Source organism: Lutjanus erythropterus, chromosome 20 (assembly GCF_056507025.1).
Source record: "Lutjanus erythropterus isolate fLutEry1 chromosome 20, fLutEry1.hap2, whole genome shotgun sequence".
In the NCBI taxonomy this organism is placed as follows: Eukaryota; Metazoa; Chordata; class Actinopteri; order Lutjaniformes; family Lutjanidae; genus Lutjanus; species Lutjanus erythropterus.
In genome coordinates, this window is record NC_139336.1 from 2,978,806 (window position 1) to 2,995,699 (window position 16,894).

The window sequence follows — 16,894 nt, forward strand, 5'->3', positions numbered from 1 at the left end:
GTGATCAGAAAACTAACCCCCGTCGTCACGGTTTCCGTTTTGGTGTCATATGATTCATCTCTTCCTGCTCTCTGAAACCTAATCCCAACTAGTTTTAGACGTGTTCAGTTTTGTTTGGTTCCATCTGTTCGTCCTGTAATCGTCCATTTTGTTGTACTGTAGTATGAATGCTTGTTTTCATACTAAATCAGTTATGTCTTCCGCATCCTTTCATAGAGCCTGACTTTTGGCTGTTATTTTCTTTGTCTTCATACTCCGTAATGCTCTTACCATGCATCCAGTCCTGTGCACATCATCCCATCTTGCACCTGTGTTTGTCCATCACTGCCTATGCCCATCAAACACACTATGCAAATTATCACACCTCCAGCACACACTGTATTTTAATGATTATATTTAAGTTAAATAGCTTTCATTTAGCATTCCTCACCTTGGATCATGATCTCAAAGTTTATCTGATGATGTTGTTTAAGGTTAACGACTTAAATCTTAGCAAATTTTGACACCAAAAATAGAATAAACAAGTAACAATTGGGCTGGGCAAACTCTGAAGAGTGTAGAGTGCTATCTAATGTTGATTGTTTTGTGTGTAGGAGCTGAATAACCGCTGGCGGTCCCTGCAGCAGCTTGCTGAAGAAAGGAGCAACATGCTGGGCAGTGCCCACGAGGTGCAGCGATTCCACAGGTACGACCCAAAGACTGTTGGAAATCACACATGTGGTGTTGGTGTCCGGTTTGTATTTTCACCTCACCATTATCTCTGACAGTTACTACAGACGTGCAATTCAAAGTTAGGTAAGAAGGGAAGAGGAATTCATCGCTTCAGTTGACTACATTTACCATACTAAAGAGAAACCTTTTTTTATATCATATGGGACTCCTCCTATTGTGGAGCTTAATTTTTAGCAGTTTTCTAGGGTTCCACCCTGTTTCACAAATTTGGGAATTTGACAACATTGTTTATGAAACATTTCATTAAAATAGATTGTAGTATACTGTAGCCTATGGGGTTTCAGTAATAGCTCCCTATACTGGTCATTACATATACACTATATATTTTAATCCATCAGTATTTTCAAGGCTCCCATGATATTTAAAATAAAAATGAATGGCACACAGCCTTTAATATCATATTAACCTTACCAATAACAAGAAAAAAATTACCACACTACCTGGGTACATCCACATTAACACAGCATGAGAAATACAGTGATAAGGATGAATGGATTAATGTGATTGATGCAGCTGTAAAGATTGTTGTAAGTCAGTTTACAGAAATAGCAACTCTTAAATCAGCATGACTAAGTTACCTGCCCCTAGCAACCAGCTCCACAGCTTGTGTGTTGACTGAAAATGAAGTCTAAGGTACAGATACTTCTCTTGCTGCTAATTGGTTAGAGTGAAAAAAAATAAGAAAAGATGTTACACCGTGTTCCAACAAGACGCAGGAACACTATATGAATGAAAACAAAAAATAGGTCTCATTTTGACCAAGGTTGTGTTTGTGCCTCCTCAGGGACGCTGATGAAACTAAAGAATGGATTGAGGAGAAAAACCAGGCCCTCAACACTGACAACTACGGTCATGACTTGGCCAGTGTCCAGGCTCTGCAGCGCAAACATGAAGGCTTTGAGAGAGACCTGGCAGCCCTGGGTGATAAGGTCAGATTGACTTTTAGTCATTTATGTTTGATATTGTAGCTGATATACAACCAAAACTCTGGTGAAAACATATGATTTCTCTTGAGGCCTTTACTAATTTTTCCTGCTCTCATGTACAGGTGAACTCTCTTGGGGAAACTGCAGAGCGTCTGATCCAGTCCCACCCTGAAGCAGTGGATGACATCCAGGAAAAATGCACTGAGCTGAATACAGCCTGGAGCAGCCTGGTGGGACGTGCTGACCAGCGCAAAGACAAGCTTGGTAACTCCCACGACCTGCAGCGCTTCCTCTCTGACTTCAGGTGAGGAGAGTTCAGTCAGTTGAAGCCACTAAGTCAGATGTGTTGTTCTGGTGATGAACTAGATTTAAAATGGGGTACAGTTCTTTGGCAAAGCAAAATCTAAGTTTAAGAGATGCAGTACTGATATGTGTGGTATTGTTTGGTTCTAACTCTTCACTTGTACACAGAGATCTGATGTCCTGGATTAATGGCATCCGGGGTCTGGTGTCCTCAGAGGAGCTGGCCAAAGATGTGACAGGAGCCGAAGCCCTTCTGGAAAGACACCAGGTATTGAACTGTTTATATTTTCTGTACATAGTTGCAGATGTCCATGTAGGTTTTTGGCTGCTGAACACTTTTCTTTTTCCATCTTTCCAGGAACACCGCACAGAGATCGATGCCCGTGCTGGTACCTTCCAGGCCTTTGAACAGTTCGGTCAGCAGCTGCTGGTGCGAGGCCACTATGCCAGTCCTGAGATCCAGCAGAAACTGGAGGCTCTGGACCGTGAGCGTGCAGACCTGGAGAAGGCCTGGGTGCAGCGTCGCATGATGTTGGACCAGTGCCTCGAACTCCAGGTATTGAAGCGTTTAACCACAACATGACCAGTTTGAAACCGTTAATATGATGGCACTGACAGCTGTCTCTGATCCTCCCCTTACTGACTGTTGTCTTCATCCCCCTGCAGCTCTTCAACAGGGACTGTGAGCAGGCTGAGAACTGGATGGCAGCTCGTGAAGCTTTCCTCGCCAGTGACGACAAGGGTGACTCCCTGGACAGTGTGGAGGCCCTCATCAAGAAACATGAAGACTTTGACAAGGCTATTAATGTGCAGGTCAGTAAGATGTTTGTTTGTTCAGTGAAAACTTTAAACATTGATCATAATTGTGTTCTATAAATGATGAAATGTTGGCCTGCTGTACAGGAGGAGAAGATTGCTGCTCTGCAGTCCTTTGCTGACCAGCTGATTGGAGCTGACCATTATGCCAAACCTGAGATCTTTAACCGCCGCAATGAAGTCCTTGACAGGTAGGAAACATTTGGATTTTTAATGTTTTTGTAGTTACATATGCATTCACAAAACAGACCACTCCAAGGGATTGTACTTCTACTATACTGTACAGAAAGGGCATATATAAAATAAGACTAACAATAGTAACACAAGATGTTTCTTAATAGAATGTCAAAACACACACTGATGCTTTTGAATGATCTGACAACCAAAGTTTGACAGGAGGTTGACTGGTCCAATATTTGTCCTACATGTGACTCCTGAGACGCAGTTTCACTTCTATTATTTATATATATATATATCCATCAGCCTGATTAATCACCAGTTGTTCATCAGTACTGGCACTGGCTTATCTCCCTACATCTGATTTGCTATTCTTCTTATGCCGAGTCATGGATAGATTAACAATATGAGTGATGATACTAGCTGATGGAAAAAGCTGATAGGGACAAGATCCAGACCACTGACATATATAAAGATGGATCGCCCCCTGGTGGCTGGCTGCAGTGTAGGTCCTAAACCCTGCTATAAACCCCCCACACAGATGTTTGTCAAAGTGTTCAATTTCTGATCACTTTGGTTGTAATTAGTTATTTGATGCTATTTAAAGGGGGTTTCATGTCATGATTGACAGCTGAGCTCAGCTCACAACTGAGTCAGCCTGCTCTGTGAGCAGGACCATAATAACAACGTCACTAGCAAGATGGCAGTGGATTTTTGGTTTCACTTCCATCTTTATTTACAGTCAGTGGTCCAGACTAGAGCTGCACAATATATCATTTGAGCATCGTCATCGCAATGTACGTGTGCACAATAGTCACATTGCAGGTCCTGCGGTGTAGGAGGCAAATGAACTAAACGTGTTCTCATCTAATTTCAAGGGTACCTGACACACACTGCACGCAGTGATCCACCAATCACAATCGTTCTTAATCAGTTTGCCAAAGCAGACCACGCCCCTGCATATGGAGTGAGTCACAAGATCAGTGCAGGTTAATTGTCCACAAGATGGCAGCAGTGCAGCATAACATAAAGTGCTATTCAAGTCATCTGGTGAAAATCACTGTATTTTTTCATATCGCAATATATATCGCAGGGTTAAAAAAAAATCGCAATGTCAGTTTTTTTCCAATATCGTGCAGCCCTAGTCCAAACCAGTTTCTTTAGTAGCTGGTACAGAAATAGACATTTCCTCTGCTTTTCCACTTAGACAGGTTAGATCCATTGATAATTTGGTTATCAAACTGTGGTGGGGGGAAAAATATTAAAATAAATTGCATTTGTGTTTGTGTTCAAGCTCCCTTTTAACCTTCAAATTGTAACATTTTACAGGTGGCGCCGGCTGAAGGCCCAGATGATTGAGAAACGTTCCAAGCTGGGTGAATCCCAGACATTGCAACAGTTCAGCAGGGACGTGGATGAAATTGAGGCTTGGATCAGCGAGAAGCTGCAGACTGCAACTGATGAGTCTTACAAGGACCCAACCAACATCCAGGTACATGTTTGGCTTGTATCAGAGTAGACCCAATCCCAGTTTATAGAAACAAAATTAGTTTGACTGTGAGTGTAAATTCCACTCAGTTTAGTGAATAGAAACACTAGACCTTGTTTCTTGTTTGAAGGAACATAAACATTAATTAGATTAACATTTTCACAGGTGGTAACTGATTCTAGTTCAGGTGGTTGAGCCCCCCAAAAAAAGTCAGTTGTGTGTCATTAATTAAAATTGCTAATCTGTTTTGTCTTGTTTTATTGACAATGCTCTTCTTTAACTGTGTCAAATCCCTCCCTTTGTCCTGTCTGAAGTGAGACTGAATTTTTCTCCCACTGTCTTATTTTTTTTCATAGCTGTCCAAGCTGCTGGTAAGTTTAAGTAGTGTGTCAGCTGACTAACAACCGAGCAGGTTATCCTCCATGTGTCCACGTCTTTGCTGTGTGTGTAGACACGACGTAGAATAAGCACTCCGTCCATCTTGAGTTTGTCCCTCATCAGCACTGTTGAGTGCCGGCTTCTTTTTCACCTGGGTTTTAATTTTATTAATTTAAACAGTTTGGCTTAATTTGTGTTCGTTTTTGTATTTTATTCTAGGTTTGTTATTCCATCGAAGGCTACTAGTTGTTGGGTGTGGCTTCCATTTTTATGTTCAGTTCTTGAGGGAATGGGGTTATCTTCAAACTTGCTTCAGATGTTTGATTCCACAGTGAAAATAATCAGGTTGGACCTTGAGATGAAATTTAGTGGAGACTGGAGAAATCCTGACTAACAGCACAGATAGAGCATGACACTTGCTCTGATATTTAAAGGAAGGATTTACTAAGAGTGTCTTGTAGGCCAGTTGAGAAGGTCATGGGAATGTAGAAATATACAAACATGAAGCAACTTTGAAGTGATTCTTCCTTCAGTTTAAGTTTTTTCAAAGTTAGCTTTGTTGCAGATGTTGTCCTCTACACTGCCATTTCATGTTCTTCATCTGTTTGTCCTGTGTGTCTGTCGATGTCCGACACATTGTCTGTCATGGTCGGTGTTCTGTGTTAAAGTAATTTTTTTGATATTCCACTCTCTTGGTTTTCAGTTCCAAACACAATTTTAAAAAAAAGTAATTGACATGTGATATGAATGTTACGCATGATGCTTCAGGTAAAGTTTTATTATTCAAATTTGGTTGAACTGACTGCTTAAAATGTAAGTATGAAAGCAATGCTAACTGTTAGTGTCAAATGACTTATCTCAACTTGAGGAGAGTTCTGAACTTAAACATCATAAACAGCAACTCACTCTGTGTCCGTATTCCTTCCTGCCTCTGTGTGTGCTGTCAGAGTAAGCATCAGAAACATCAGGCGTTTGAGGCCGAGCTGCACGCCAACGCAGACCGGATCCGTGGGGTCATTGACACCGGCAACGCCCTGATCCAGAGAGGAGCCTGTGCTGGAAGCGAGGATGCTGTCAAGGTATTATTCACCAGACTTTATGTACAGAAACAGTCATTTTTATCATCATAGATCACACGTAGCTCTTGACAGAAACAAAATAAAACTCTGATTTGGTTGAAATAAACCCTAAATTCATTGCATCAGAAGTGAAAATATTCTGGCGTTACACGCTGTTTTTCCTGCTGCTTCTCCCCACTGCTTCTCTGATGTCAGACCTCCTTCTCAGTCATCTCTTGATATTTTCACATCTAACGCAATGAAGTTGAAAATAACTTTTTTTCATTGTGACTTGTCCGTTCCTCAGGCACGCCTCAACGCTCTGGATGAACAGTGGCAGTTCCTCGTTAACAAATCTGCAGAGAAGAGCCAGAAGCTCAAAGAAGCCAACAAGCAGCAGAACTTTAACACCGGCATCAAGGACTTTGACTTCTGGCTTTCTGAGGTGAGAATGTGTCATCCAGGTACACGTGTAAAAATCTGACACGTCAGTGTAAAGAGGATGATCTCAAAGTGACGCATTTGTTGTTTGTCAGGTGGAAGCTCTTCTTGCCTCTGAAGATTATGGCAAAGATCTGGCCTCGGTCAACAACCTGCTGAAGAAACACCAGCTGCTGGAGGCTGATATTTCTGCCCATGAGGTATGCAGCTCATTATCACATGTGGCTCTGCATGTGGGTCAGCTGTACCTCAGGGAACATGCAAGACCTGATTTCAGAACATTTGTCAATTTTAGACTCATCACAAATTACAAAATACACGCCTAGGGAGCTGGTAGTCACAAAATACTTTAAAGGACCAGTGTAACAAAAAGTTGAAGTAAATCATGAAAGTAAATTCACAGATCTAGAGTCAGAATGACCCCCTCTGTCCTCCCTGCAGGATCGTCTGAAGGATCTGAATGGCCAGGCTGACAGCCTGATGGCCAGCAACGCCTTCGACACCTCCCAGGTGAAGGACAAGCGCGATGCCGTCAACGGCCGCTTCACCAAGATCAAGAGCATGGCTGCGGGTCGCCGCGCTAAACTCAACGAGTCCCACCGCCTGCATCAGTTCTTCAGGGACCTGGATGATGAAGAGTCTTGGATCAAGTAAGAAAGCTCTCCCTCAGATCATGTAGTTATCTGCATGGGAGTCAGCAGTGGAGATGGGATAATATGAGCTTTTTGATTTATTGTATTTGGTTATGGTATGACATGCACACTTAAACACACGTTTCTGCTCACAGAGAAAAGAAGTTGCTTGTGAGTTCGGAGGACTATGGACGTGATTTGACAGGAGTACAGAATTTGAGGAAGAAACACAAGAGGCTGGAGGCTGAGCTGGGAGCCCACGAGCCAGCCATTCAGGTAAGAGGGTCGTCTGATCATCCCATTTATTTAATAAGATTTGTGCAGTTGTTCAGTTAATTTAAACAGGCCACAGAGTTTTGGTAAAGGCTCAAAAAAGGCTTAAATACCTTTAAGAAAAAGGCCCAGAGTTGACTAATTTCAAATATGACTGTAACTGAATCATTGAAGTTAGTAGTGTTTGTGAGTGATTAATCAAAGGTTATACAATAGTAGATAGCCGCTAGAGTTGGCCAGTTTGATACCAAGCCAAAGACCAGACTGGTAATACCAAATTTTACCACTAGGGGTTGCACACAATTCAACCGCCACTTCACGCTCTGGCAAATGTTTCACAATAAAAGTTTTACCAAGAAATAAGGCTTTCTGTCCACTGAAACGCTAGAGGGCTTTTTGAGTTTATATTTAAAAGGCAATAAAGTGACTTTAACAGGGCAAGTGGCTGATCAAGACAAGGCTTTTTGCCAAGCTGTAAATCCACTGCATTACTAAATGTAGTGAAACTATAGCTAGCTAGCTACCTTACTAACATAGCAAACACTCATGCATTTTTTTCTCAGGATAGTGAAGGTATTACCTGCCCTACTCTGCCTCTGATGGGCTTACCTGGATGTTCTTACCCTAAGTCAGTGGTTCCCAAACTTTTTCTGGCATGCCCCACTTCAGAAGCTGAAAAAAGTTTATGGCCCCCACCATATAGTTTTAATCAATCATTAATCATTAATTATCATTAATAATTGGTGAAGCAATGTATAAAAAAGGATTCAACTTGAATTTCAGTGAAATAAATGTCAGCATGATGGCATTTGCTAACTTTTGATTGTTTATTTCCCAACATAAATCATATTCATATAACTTTGTTTTGCTTTAAATTTCTCTCTTGGTCATTTGTGCCCCCCTTGCAGTTTGACAAGGGCAATGAGCACTCAGTCGTTCAGAGGCTTAGTGCGGGGTCATGACTTAACCATCCTGGAGAAAAACATTTAGCATAGCCAACCGATATAGGGAAATTCACTTATTCAATTTCATTCTGAAATTTAGATACAAACATCTCTAGAGCTACTGAGAAATATTGTGGAAACTATTGTAGCTTTGGTATGCAGTGATTGTACATTATATTGTGTGTTCTCCCAGTCGGTGCTCGACACTGGGAAGAAGCTGTCTGATGACAACACCATCGGCCAGGAGGAGATCCAGCAGAGGCTCGCCCAGTTTGTCGATCACTGGAAGGAACTCAAAGACTTGTCTGGAGCAAGGTAAGCCTGCAGAGCCACACAGTAGCCACACAGCCTAGGAAACATATTCTTTCAGATGGACGTAGGTGTGTTAATGTGGCCGCTGTGTGTGTTTGCTCCCAGGGGACAGAGGCTGGAGGAGTCACTGGAGTACCAGCAGTTTGTGGCGAACGTGGAAGAGGAAGAAGCTTGGATTAATGAGAAGTTGAACCTAGTGGGGAGCGAGGACTATGGAGATACGCTGGCTGCTGTTCAGGTGCTTTTCATACACACAGAACTCACACACATGTTCCATCACATTAAATGAAATGTTTCTAACTGTAAGAAATGATCACTTTTATTGAGTGTCAATGAAACCTTTGATTTCAACAGGGTCTGCTGAAAAAGCATGAAGCATTTGAGACTGACTTCACTGTGCACAGGGACAGAGTGAACGATGTGTGTGCTAATGGAGAGGAGCTCATCAAGAAGGTACTGACTGTACAGCATCAAGAGAAAAATCTGCTTTTTAATAAACGGTGCAACAGTCATTTCTGTTGATTTGTGCGGACCAACTGCAGAAGCTAATTTGTGTGTTTCCAACAGAATAACCATCATGTGGACAACATCAGTGCCAAAATGTCAGCTCTGCGAGGCAAAGTGTCTGAGCTGGAGAGGGCAGCAGCTCAGAGGAAGGCCAAGCTGGACGAGAACTCTGCCTTCCTGCAGTTCAACTGGAAGGCTGATGTGGTGGAGTCCTGGATCGGTACATACTCTTCCTTTTTCATGACAGCAGTCTCATTTCAAAACAAGTTTTTTCTACTGATTCTCTAGATGCTGGAGGTACTAGTTGTGTTTTTCCAGAACTAGAAAGCCCACCATGTCAATATTTTCACTCTGAGGAATTCCTAATTCCATTTAGGCAGATGCTATATTAGCATCCAGGTGTCAGTAGCCAACAATACTCCTTGCAACTGTGGTGCAATAATCAGTGTGGCTATTTACACCTGGAAGTAAATAGCCTAGCATGGCAGAGACGGACACTTAGGTGTCTGTAGCCTCTAGTGTCTGTAATATGTCTAGTCCTTCCAGAGTAAAACAAAATTCAGTGGAGACGACCATTGAAAATTGTCCCTTGTCAGTTTGTGAGGAGGTTCCATGCTCAAACGATTTCCTCATTACAGGGAACATCAGACTTGTACCAAATCTAGACTCAGCAGCTTCATCTGGCAGCCTGTACTGTTGTCAGAAACGCTGCACAGAAGCATGTAGTAGTTAAATAAAGTGTTGTTTGTCAAAAAATAGTTCCAGCAAATAACAAAACCTCAGAATCCACAACTTTCTCTCCTCATCTTTTACATTTGAGTATCATATCACATCTGTTTGAGTTTGGGTTAAACCAGTGGTTCTCAAACTTTTTCTGGTGGGTCCCTTCAGAAACTGGAAAAAGCCTGCCTTGTTTGTATTGAGATGTTAATTAGTGAGTTCCAGAGGTGTCTGCAGGCAGATTATTTCATTTTTGAGAGCGCATAGATATGTTTCCCCTGCTTCCAGCCTTTATGCTAAGCTAAGCTAACTAGGTCCTGATCTCAGCTCTGTGCTTTGTGTTCAGGTGAGAAAGAGAACAGCCTGAAGACTGATGACTATGGCAGAGACCTGTCCTCTGTGCAGACTCTGCTCACCAAGCAGGTACTCCATCCTCTGAAACCGTGTCCTACCTTTCCTTTCTGCCATCATGTTACTCTTCCCATTGACATCTTGTTTTCTGTGTCCCTCTGCAGGAGACATTTGATGCCGGTCTGCAGGCCTTCCAGCAGGAGGGCATCACCAACATCACAGCTCTCAAGGACCAGCTGCTGGCTGCCAAGCACGTCCAATCCAAAGCCATCGAAGCTCGCCATGCTGCCTTGATGAAGCGCTGGAACCAGCTGCTGTCCAACTCAGCCGCTCGCAAGAAGAAGCTTCTAGAGGCTCAGGAGCACTTCAGAAAGGTAAAAGAGCATCCTGTGTTCAAAGAGTAGTTTTATCTTCAAAAATAACCCAAAACCTCTGATGATATTGTCCAAAGTCAAAGCTTAAAACAGTGGAAGTTAAGCATCGGAACAACTTGTTTGCCATATCTTCTCTACACACAACTCAGGTTGAGGACTTGTTCCTGACATTCGCCAAGAAGGCGTCTGCCTTCAACAGCTGGTTTGAGAACGCAGAGGAGGACCTGACTGACCCGGTCAGGTGCAACTCTCTGGAGGAGATCCGGGCGCTGCGTGAAGCCCATGAGGCGTTCCGCTCCTCGCTGAGCTCGGCTCAGGCCGACTTCAACCAGCTGGCTGAGCTGGACCAGCAGATCAAGAGCTACCAGGTGGTGTCCAACCCCTACACCTGGTTCACCATGGAGGCCCTGGAGGAGACCTGGAGGAACCTGCAGAAGATCATCAAGGTCCCCACATCAAACATGACACACACACACACACACACACACACACATTCTTTACACTTGGCTAAGGTTTTATTGGTCAATAAATGTAAGGCAGATGCACCCAGGTATCAGTAGCCAACAATGCTGTCTGCACCTGGGTGTAAATAGAGTATTTCTTGTTGCTTCCTCTGTGCACAAACTTCATAGCTGAACAAAAGGGCTGGATGTAAATAGCCAAAAAGCTGCCATGCAACTATTCTCACCTGGCTGCAAATTGAACTTACTTGTCCAACTGGGCAAGTGGTAGTAAAAAAGCTTAAAAAACTTAAATATTAAAATATATGGTAATCGATAAAAGGTAATTCTTCATGTAAAATGGCAGAATATGCTGTTTTCAGCATCTCAGATATGGAGATTTCCTGCTTTTCTTTGTTTAGTATCAAATTAAACCAAATCTTTGGGTTCAATTTGTTCAGGGGCAAGTAAAAATTGACTTCGGGAAAGTGCATAAATTGAACACAAGTGTACATGATTTCATGTAGTGCATCTTTGTGTTAAGCAGTTGTCCTTTATTGCTGTTAAATTTCCCAAGGTTGAAAATAGTTTTCAGTGCCGTTGCCTCACTGCTGTGTGTTCATTTCTATCTGTAAATGTTCCTGTAGGAGCGAGAGCTGGAGTTGCAGAAGGAGCAGAGGAGGCAGGAGGAGAATGACAAGTTGCGTCAGGAGTTTGCGCAGCACGCCAACGCTTTCCACCAGTGGCTGCAGGAGACCAGGTACAGGACGTGTTCTTCCGGCTGAGGCTCAAGTCATTACTGTGTGACACACATATCACCTCATCTTTCATATAGTTACACATTGACTGTAGTTTTAAGGATGAAAATATCTCAGTTGTATGATGGTCTTCAGCTGCACACACACACACACACACACACACACACACACACACACACACACACATTTTAACAAACAGCTGTTCACTTCCAAAGTTGTGACACAGGTATGTGAAGGTGCTTTCTGCAGTGTTTGTCTCTGTAACAGGGTACCCCCAGGGTTCTCCAAGATCACCTCAGTTTAAGACTTTTTAACCCCTTAGAATAAAATAAAAAATACCAATAAAAGTTATAGCCAAATTGGTGGCCATACAGGCAAAAGTATGAAGTTTGTGCTTCACACTCTTCATATGGGAATCCAAAACCAAACAAACAGAGTCCTGTTGTTCCTATTTTCAGCACACTGGGCCTCACAATCATTTCCTGGAGTAGGCTCAATTAACCCACTCACATTTTGGATTCTGCTGCCACACTTTGGCCAGCAGCAGCTCAGGCTGTAAGGACTCGGTTTGGGGTCCAGAGGGTCTCCAGTACAGACCAAAAATTATGGGGAGGACTGGTAGATGGAGAGGTGCCCTTGAGCAAGGCACCGAACCCTCATATGCTCAGGGTGCCTGTTTCTGGGCAGCATCCATCACTCTAACACCTCTCCCACAAAATTGCCTATGCATGTGTGCATCCAAGCCTGTGTGTACCTAAAATAATTAACAACAAAAATGTAATCTTAGCTTCTTAATGTAAAAAGGTACAAACCGTGTTTTCTTTCTTGACAAATGACTGATCCATGCCAGAGTTCTGTCACACTGCACAGTGAAGAGTGTACACAAGCACAACACTGTGACTGAGGTGAACAATACCTGTACTGTTGTAACATCCAAGTCTCACTGGAGTAAAATGTAAAACTGCACACCCAAAACACTATACATAGAGTCACTTATGATGTTACAGTATTTATTTAGTTCTCTGAAAGGCCAACAAAGATTTTTAACAACTTTGTAAATAAAATTCAGTAATTGCGTGAAAAAAATCAATACTTGTTAAACAAAATTAAAGACTGTAAACAAAAGTCAGTACTTATGTAGTGAAATTCAATACCTGCTTAACAAAATTGAATGTAAACTGAATGTAGTACTTTGTAAATGAAATCCATTTCTGTGTAAATGGAAATCAATACTTTGAAAAGAAAATTCAAAACGTGCTAAATGAAATTCAGTACTTGCTAAACAAAAATGACTTTAATGAAATTCAGTATTTTGTAAATGAAATTCAGCACTTCTTTTGAGAATATGAATTCATTTATTAATTCAGTGTGTTTTGAATACTTTAAAGACCCTGCGGGTGCCCTGTGTAAAGCCACTGAATGAGCTCAGCACACAGCATGCTTACTGGTGAAGTGTTTGGTCTCTTAAACAAACATTACATTTGAACACATCTCCACTTTGAAAGCCAAGGCATCAAACACATTCACCTCTGTCCACACTGTGTTTAACATGTTGTGTTTTCAGGATTGTTTGTAGTGTCATTGCACATTTTAACGTGTATTTGTTTCTCTTTTTTCCCCTCTCTCTCTCCATCCCTCCCCTCTCTTTCTCCATCCTTTCTCTCGGCTGCTTCCTCGCTGGTGCTTGGGATTACTGTGCTAATCAGGACATATCTTCTGGATGGGTTAATATCTCTTTTTTTCTTTGTGTGTGTTGAGTGTGTGGGTTTGAAAACTGAGTATGCTGTGGTGATGATGTCAAAGGTGGGCGTTGATTTGAAATGATCAAACTTGTAGGATGAGTCTTTGCTCCCCGTATTTCTCCTTGATGTTGATGATTTTGTTTCTGTGTGTTTGCTCTGTTTTCCTGTCTGATGTTTTTTCCTCCTCCCTCACCCTCTCTCTGAATAGCATAGCCTATCGACGGGTTATCTGTGTCTATCAGTACCAGGTTGCTGATGATCTTTCTGGAAGGTCAACCTCTTTCAAGCCTTGCTCTATTATTTCTTTTGCTTTTTTCTGACTCGCGCAGTGCCATCAGGGCTGTGTGAGCTCATTCACTTCAGTCTAAAAACACCATGTCAGACTCCGGTGTGCTCCGAACCTTCCTGCTGTACTAACATCCACCCAGTCAGTCCTCAGACTCAAAGCACCAGGCTGCAGTCAGCTCTGCTTTCAACCAGTGGACTCACTGGCTAGTTGTCACCGTGTTTACTGCGTGTACCTCAGGGATGGAAACTGCAAATTCTACACACATTCTAAACTGTACACACTTTGAACTTTTAGTGGCATTTGGTTCCATTTGGTGGTTTATTTTTCAGCATGTGTGCAGTGACTTCACAGTGCACCATCCATCTTTTGTAACAGAAAACTGACTCATGTCCATGAAGTACTAATGTTGTCCTGCAGTTTTCAGTCCTGTGTGCAGTAGCCCTGGCCGTGCATGGTTTGGGTTACCAGTAGATTTCTGGCATGAATGCAGCTCCACTCTGTGGCAGAATAGACAACGGAGCAGGCCCACTTTATAATAAGAAGAGAATAATTTTGTTACAATAGCAACATGCCGTATTTTACTCCCAAAAAGCAGATTATTTTGCACCTCCCAACCCTTCATTAGATTCTAGTTGATAAAGGTTTCTGTGGGAACACTGGATGTAGGGAATGAAAGTCTTCCTAACAACACTGTGTGTCAGAGTGAGTGCAGTAGTTACAGCAGACTGTGCTGCTTCCTGTCTAACATCAGTTTGTGTTGGTGTCAGGTCGTGTATGGTGGAAGAGTCTGGAACCCTGGAGTCCCAGCTGGAGGCCACCAAGGTAAAATCACTCACTCTTCCAGATCATTATTATATGTATTTTATTATATTATGTAACACTTGTGCTGCTAAAGATGAGCAACAGAACTCAAAAGTTGCCTACGCAAGTCATTCCCAGCTGAGGTTTAAACCAGGGTTGCCAGGTCTGCATGACAAAACCAACCCAAAACCAGCACAATAAAAACTGTGGGCAGGTGAAGAGTTATATTTATGTTCATTAGTGTAATTTGCATGGAAAATAGGTTCACCCAACCAGTGGACAAAAAATTATCCCAAAGCAATACTTAGAAAGTAGTCCAAAACAATGAGTGAAAAGAAAGACCCAGCAACCCTGGTTTAAATGCACAATCTGCCGTTCAGCCGCTAGGGGTCTCTCTCACATCAAAGCACTAACAAAAGATGGAGTTTGATGACATCATGAAATAGTGTGGGATACATGGATGGATGGATAGATATACTTTACTGATCCCAAATTGGGAAATTGTTGTGTTACAGCACCAGGTTATCCAGGCATTCATGGAAACAGTCAATTCACATTAATATGTGTAAACATAAGAACTATATGTCAACAGAAAAATAACATACCAAGTAACAAATATAAATTAATAGTATATATATTACACTACTACACTATAAGACACAACAGATATAACAAAAATAGAATTATTTTGCATCATATACATTAAATGTGCGAAGTTGAAGTTGTTTTTTTTTTTTGTTGCTGTCATTGTCATAAATGTTTCAAGGTTAACTCATGTTTGTCAATGAGTCTAAGGGATGTTGGTAACACTGCAGGCCAAAACACCTCTGGATGTAATTGGATAGATCTGCAACCAATCAGAGTGATGACATGGATAATGTAATGGTGCTTGGTCTGTTTCCAAGCAGAATGGTGGCTGTTTTTTTGTCATCTTTCTCATATTACACCTAAACTGTACACTAAAATATATTTCTGAAAACACTGAGGTGAGAAATAGGCAGTGTAGTAACTCAAGCTTGATTCTTATTTGATCAGCAGTGTTTAGGTAAAGTTTTCCTCATGTCAAATTTAGTCATATTCTCAGACTGCCTTCGTCACTACATGACATATCCAACATATCCTGTTTTCACAGCCATTATAACAACTCGTGGCTAGTAGCTAACACACTTATACCTTCAATAAATTATGTATTTCTCTGCATCTATTTATTTATAACAAAGGCCCAGTTGTGTGTATACATTTTAATGCAGAAATGTTACATATTCTAGATTTTATGTGGACATTGGCAGGTTTGGTCATGTTTTGATTGTGTGTGTGTGTGTGTGTGTGTGTGTGTAGCGTAAGCACCAGGAGATCCGGGCCATGCGCAGCCAGCTGAAGAAGATTGAAGACCTGGGTGCAGCTATGGAAGAAGCACTGATCTTGGACAATAAGTACACAGAACACAGCACAGTGGGCCTGGCCCAGCAGTGGGACCAACTGGACCAACTGGGAATGAGGATGCAGCACAACCTGGAGCAACAGATACAGGCCAGGTACACAACAAGACATCACCCAGCTGATCTGAAAGTAGACACACGTGGTACACTGCTGGTGTTGCTCATGTTCCTCATCTTTGTCTTTCAGGAACACCACTGGAGTGACAGAGGAGGCTCTGAAGGAGTTCAGCATGATGTTCAAGTGAGTGGCTTAAATGACTACAATAATACAAAGTAAATTAGGAGAGAAAAAAGCTAAAAGGTTTTGACCTGACTTCATTGTGCCGTACTTGTGGGTCTTGAAATCTCCACCTGTTGATTTGCAGGCACTTCGACAAGGAGAAGTCTGGCCGTCTGAACCACCAGGAATTCAAATCCTGTCTACGCTCGCTGGGTTACGACCTGCCCATGGTGGAAGAAGGAGAACCTGATCCTGAGTTTGAGGCCATACTCGACACTGTGGATCCCAACAGGTTTGTCACATACTCAGGAAATTACTTCAATAAAGATTTTAAAAGAAAACTTGGCACTTTTCATATAGCTGTCCAGTCAGTGTTGATGGTTACTCCTGTGCGAGCAGGAGAACTCAGCTTTCTTGATCACTATAGCAGCACTGAGGACTTTATTGCTTCAGTTTACTACATTTACCATCAACACTAACTGGACAGTCACATGAAAAGTGGTGAATTTTCCTTTTAAGTGTAGCCAGTATGGCTGTATGGTCTTTTCTGTCTAACTGTGAGGACTGTGTGTTTGCAGGGATGGCAACGTGTCGTTGCAGGAGTACATGGCGTTCATGATCAGCCGCGAGACAGAGAACGTTAAGTCCAGTGAGGAGATAGAGAGCGCCTTCCGAGCTCTGAGCACCGAGAACAAACCCTACGTCACTAAAGAAGAGCTCTACCAGGTCAGACATGTTCACTGCTCACTCTGCATGTGGATTCAGTTTAAAT

The 16,894-nt window shown here is 42.2% G+C and overlaps 1 protein-coding gene across 7 annotated transcripts in view; it reads left to right on the forward strand.

The window, feature by feature from the left end:
- The window catches only part of sptan1 (spectrin alpha, non-erythrocytic 1), a 42,503-nt gene that overhangs the window by 25,124 nt on the left and 485 nt on the right, over window positions 1-16,894 (forward strand). For 4 of the 7 annotated variants that reach the window (XM_084745346.1, XM_084745350.1, XM_084745351.1 and 1 more), the window contains 28 exons: window positions 594-685; window positions 1,517-1,661; window positions 1,781-1,962; window positions 2,130-2,229; window positions 2,320-2,517; window positions 2,628-2,774; window positions 2,865-2,968; window positions 4,284-4,446; window positions 4,800-4,814; window positions 5,769-5,900; window positions 6,187-6,324; window positions 6,416-6,520; window positions 6,762-6,970; window positions 7,108-7,228; window positions 8,363-8,484; window positions 8,587-8,719; window positions 8,836-8,934; window positions 9,049-9,208; window positions 10,055-10,131; window positions 10,224-10,433; window positions 10,583-10,879; window positions 11,521-11,633; window positions 13,338-13,355; window positions 14,430-14,484; window positions 15,802-15,998; window positions 16,090-16,143; window positions 16,268-16,414; window positions 16,701-16,848. In XM_084745346.1, the coding sequence (XP_084601472.1) occupies window positions 594-685; window positions 1,517-1,661; window positions 1,781-1,962; window positions 2,130-2,229; window positions 2,320-2,517; window positions 2,628-2,774; window positions 2,865-2,968; window positions 4,284-4,446; window positions 4,800-4,814; window positions 5,769-5,900; window positions 6,187-6,324; window positions 6,416-6,520; window positions 6,762-6,970; window positions 7,108-7,228; window positions 8,363-8,484; window positions 8,587-8,719; window positions 8,836-8,934; window positions 9,049-9,208; window positions 10,055-10,131; window positions 10,224-10,433; window positions 10,583-10,879; window positions 11,521-11,633; window positions 13,338-13,355; window positions 14,430-14,484; window positions 15,802-15,998; window positions 16,090-16,143; window positions 16,268-16,414; window positions 16,701-16,848 (3,681 nt within the window). The remainder of the gene's footprint in view (window positions 1-593; window positions 686-1,516; window positions 1,662-1,780; window positions 1,963-2,129; window positions 2,230-2,319; window positions 2,518-2,627; window positions 2,775-2,864; window positions 2,969-4,283; window positions 4,447-4,799; window positions 4,815-5,768; window positions 5,901-6,186; window positions 6,325-6,415; window positions 6,521-6,761; window positions 6,971-7,107; window positions 7,229-8,362; window positions 8,485-8,586; window positions 8,720-8,835; window positions 8,935-9,048; window positions 9,209-10,054; window positions 10,132-10,223; window positions 10,434-10,582; window positions 10,880-11,520; window positions 11,634-13,337; window positions 13,356-14,429; window positions 14,485-15,801; window positions 15,999-16,089; window positions 16,144-16,267; window positions 16,415-16,700; window positions 16,849-16,894) is intronic. The other 3 variants (XM_084745348.1, XM_084745352.1, XM_084745349.1) reach the window with 2 other exon arrangements.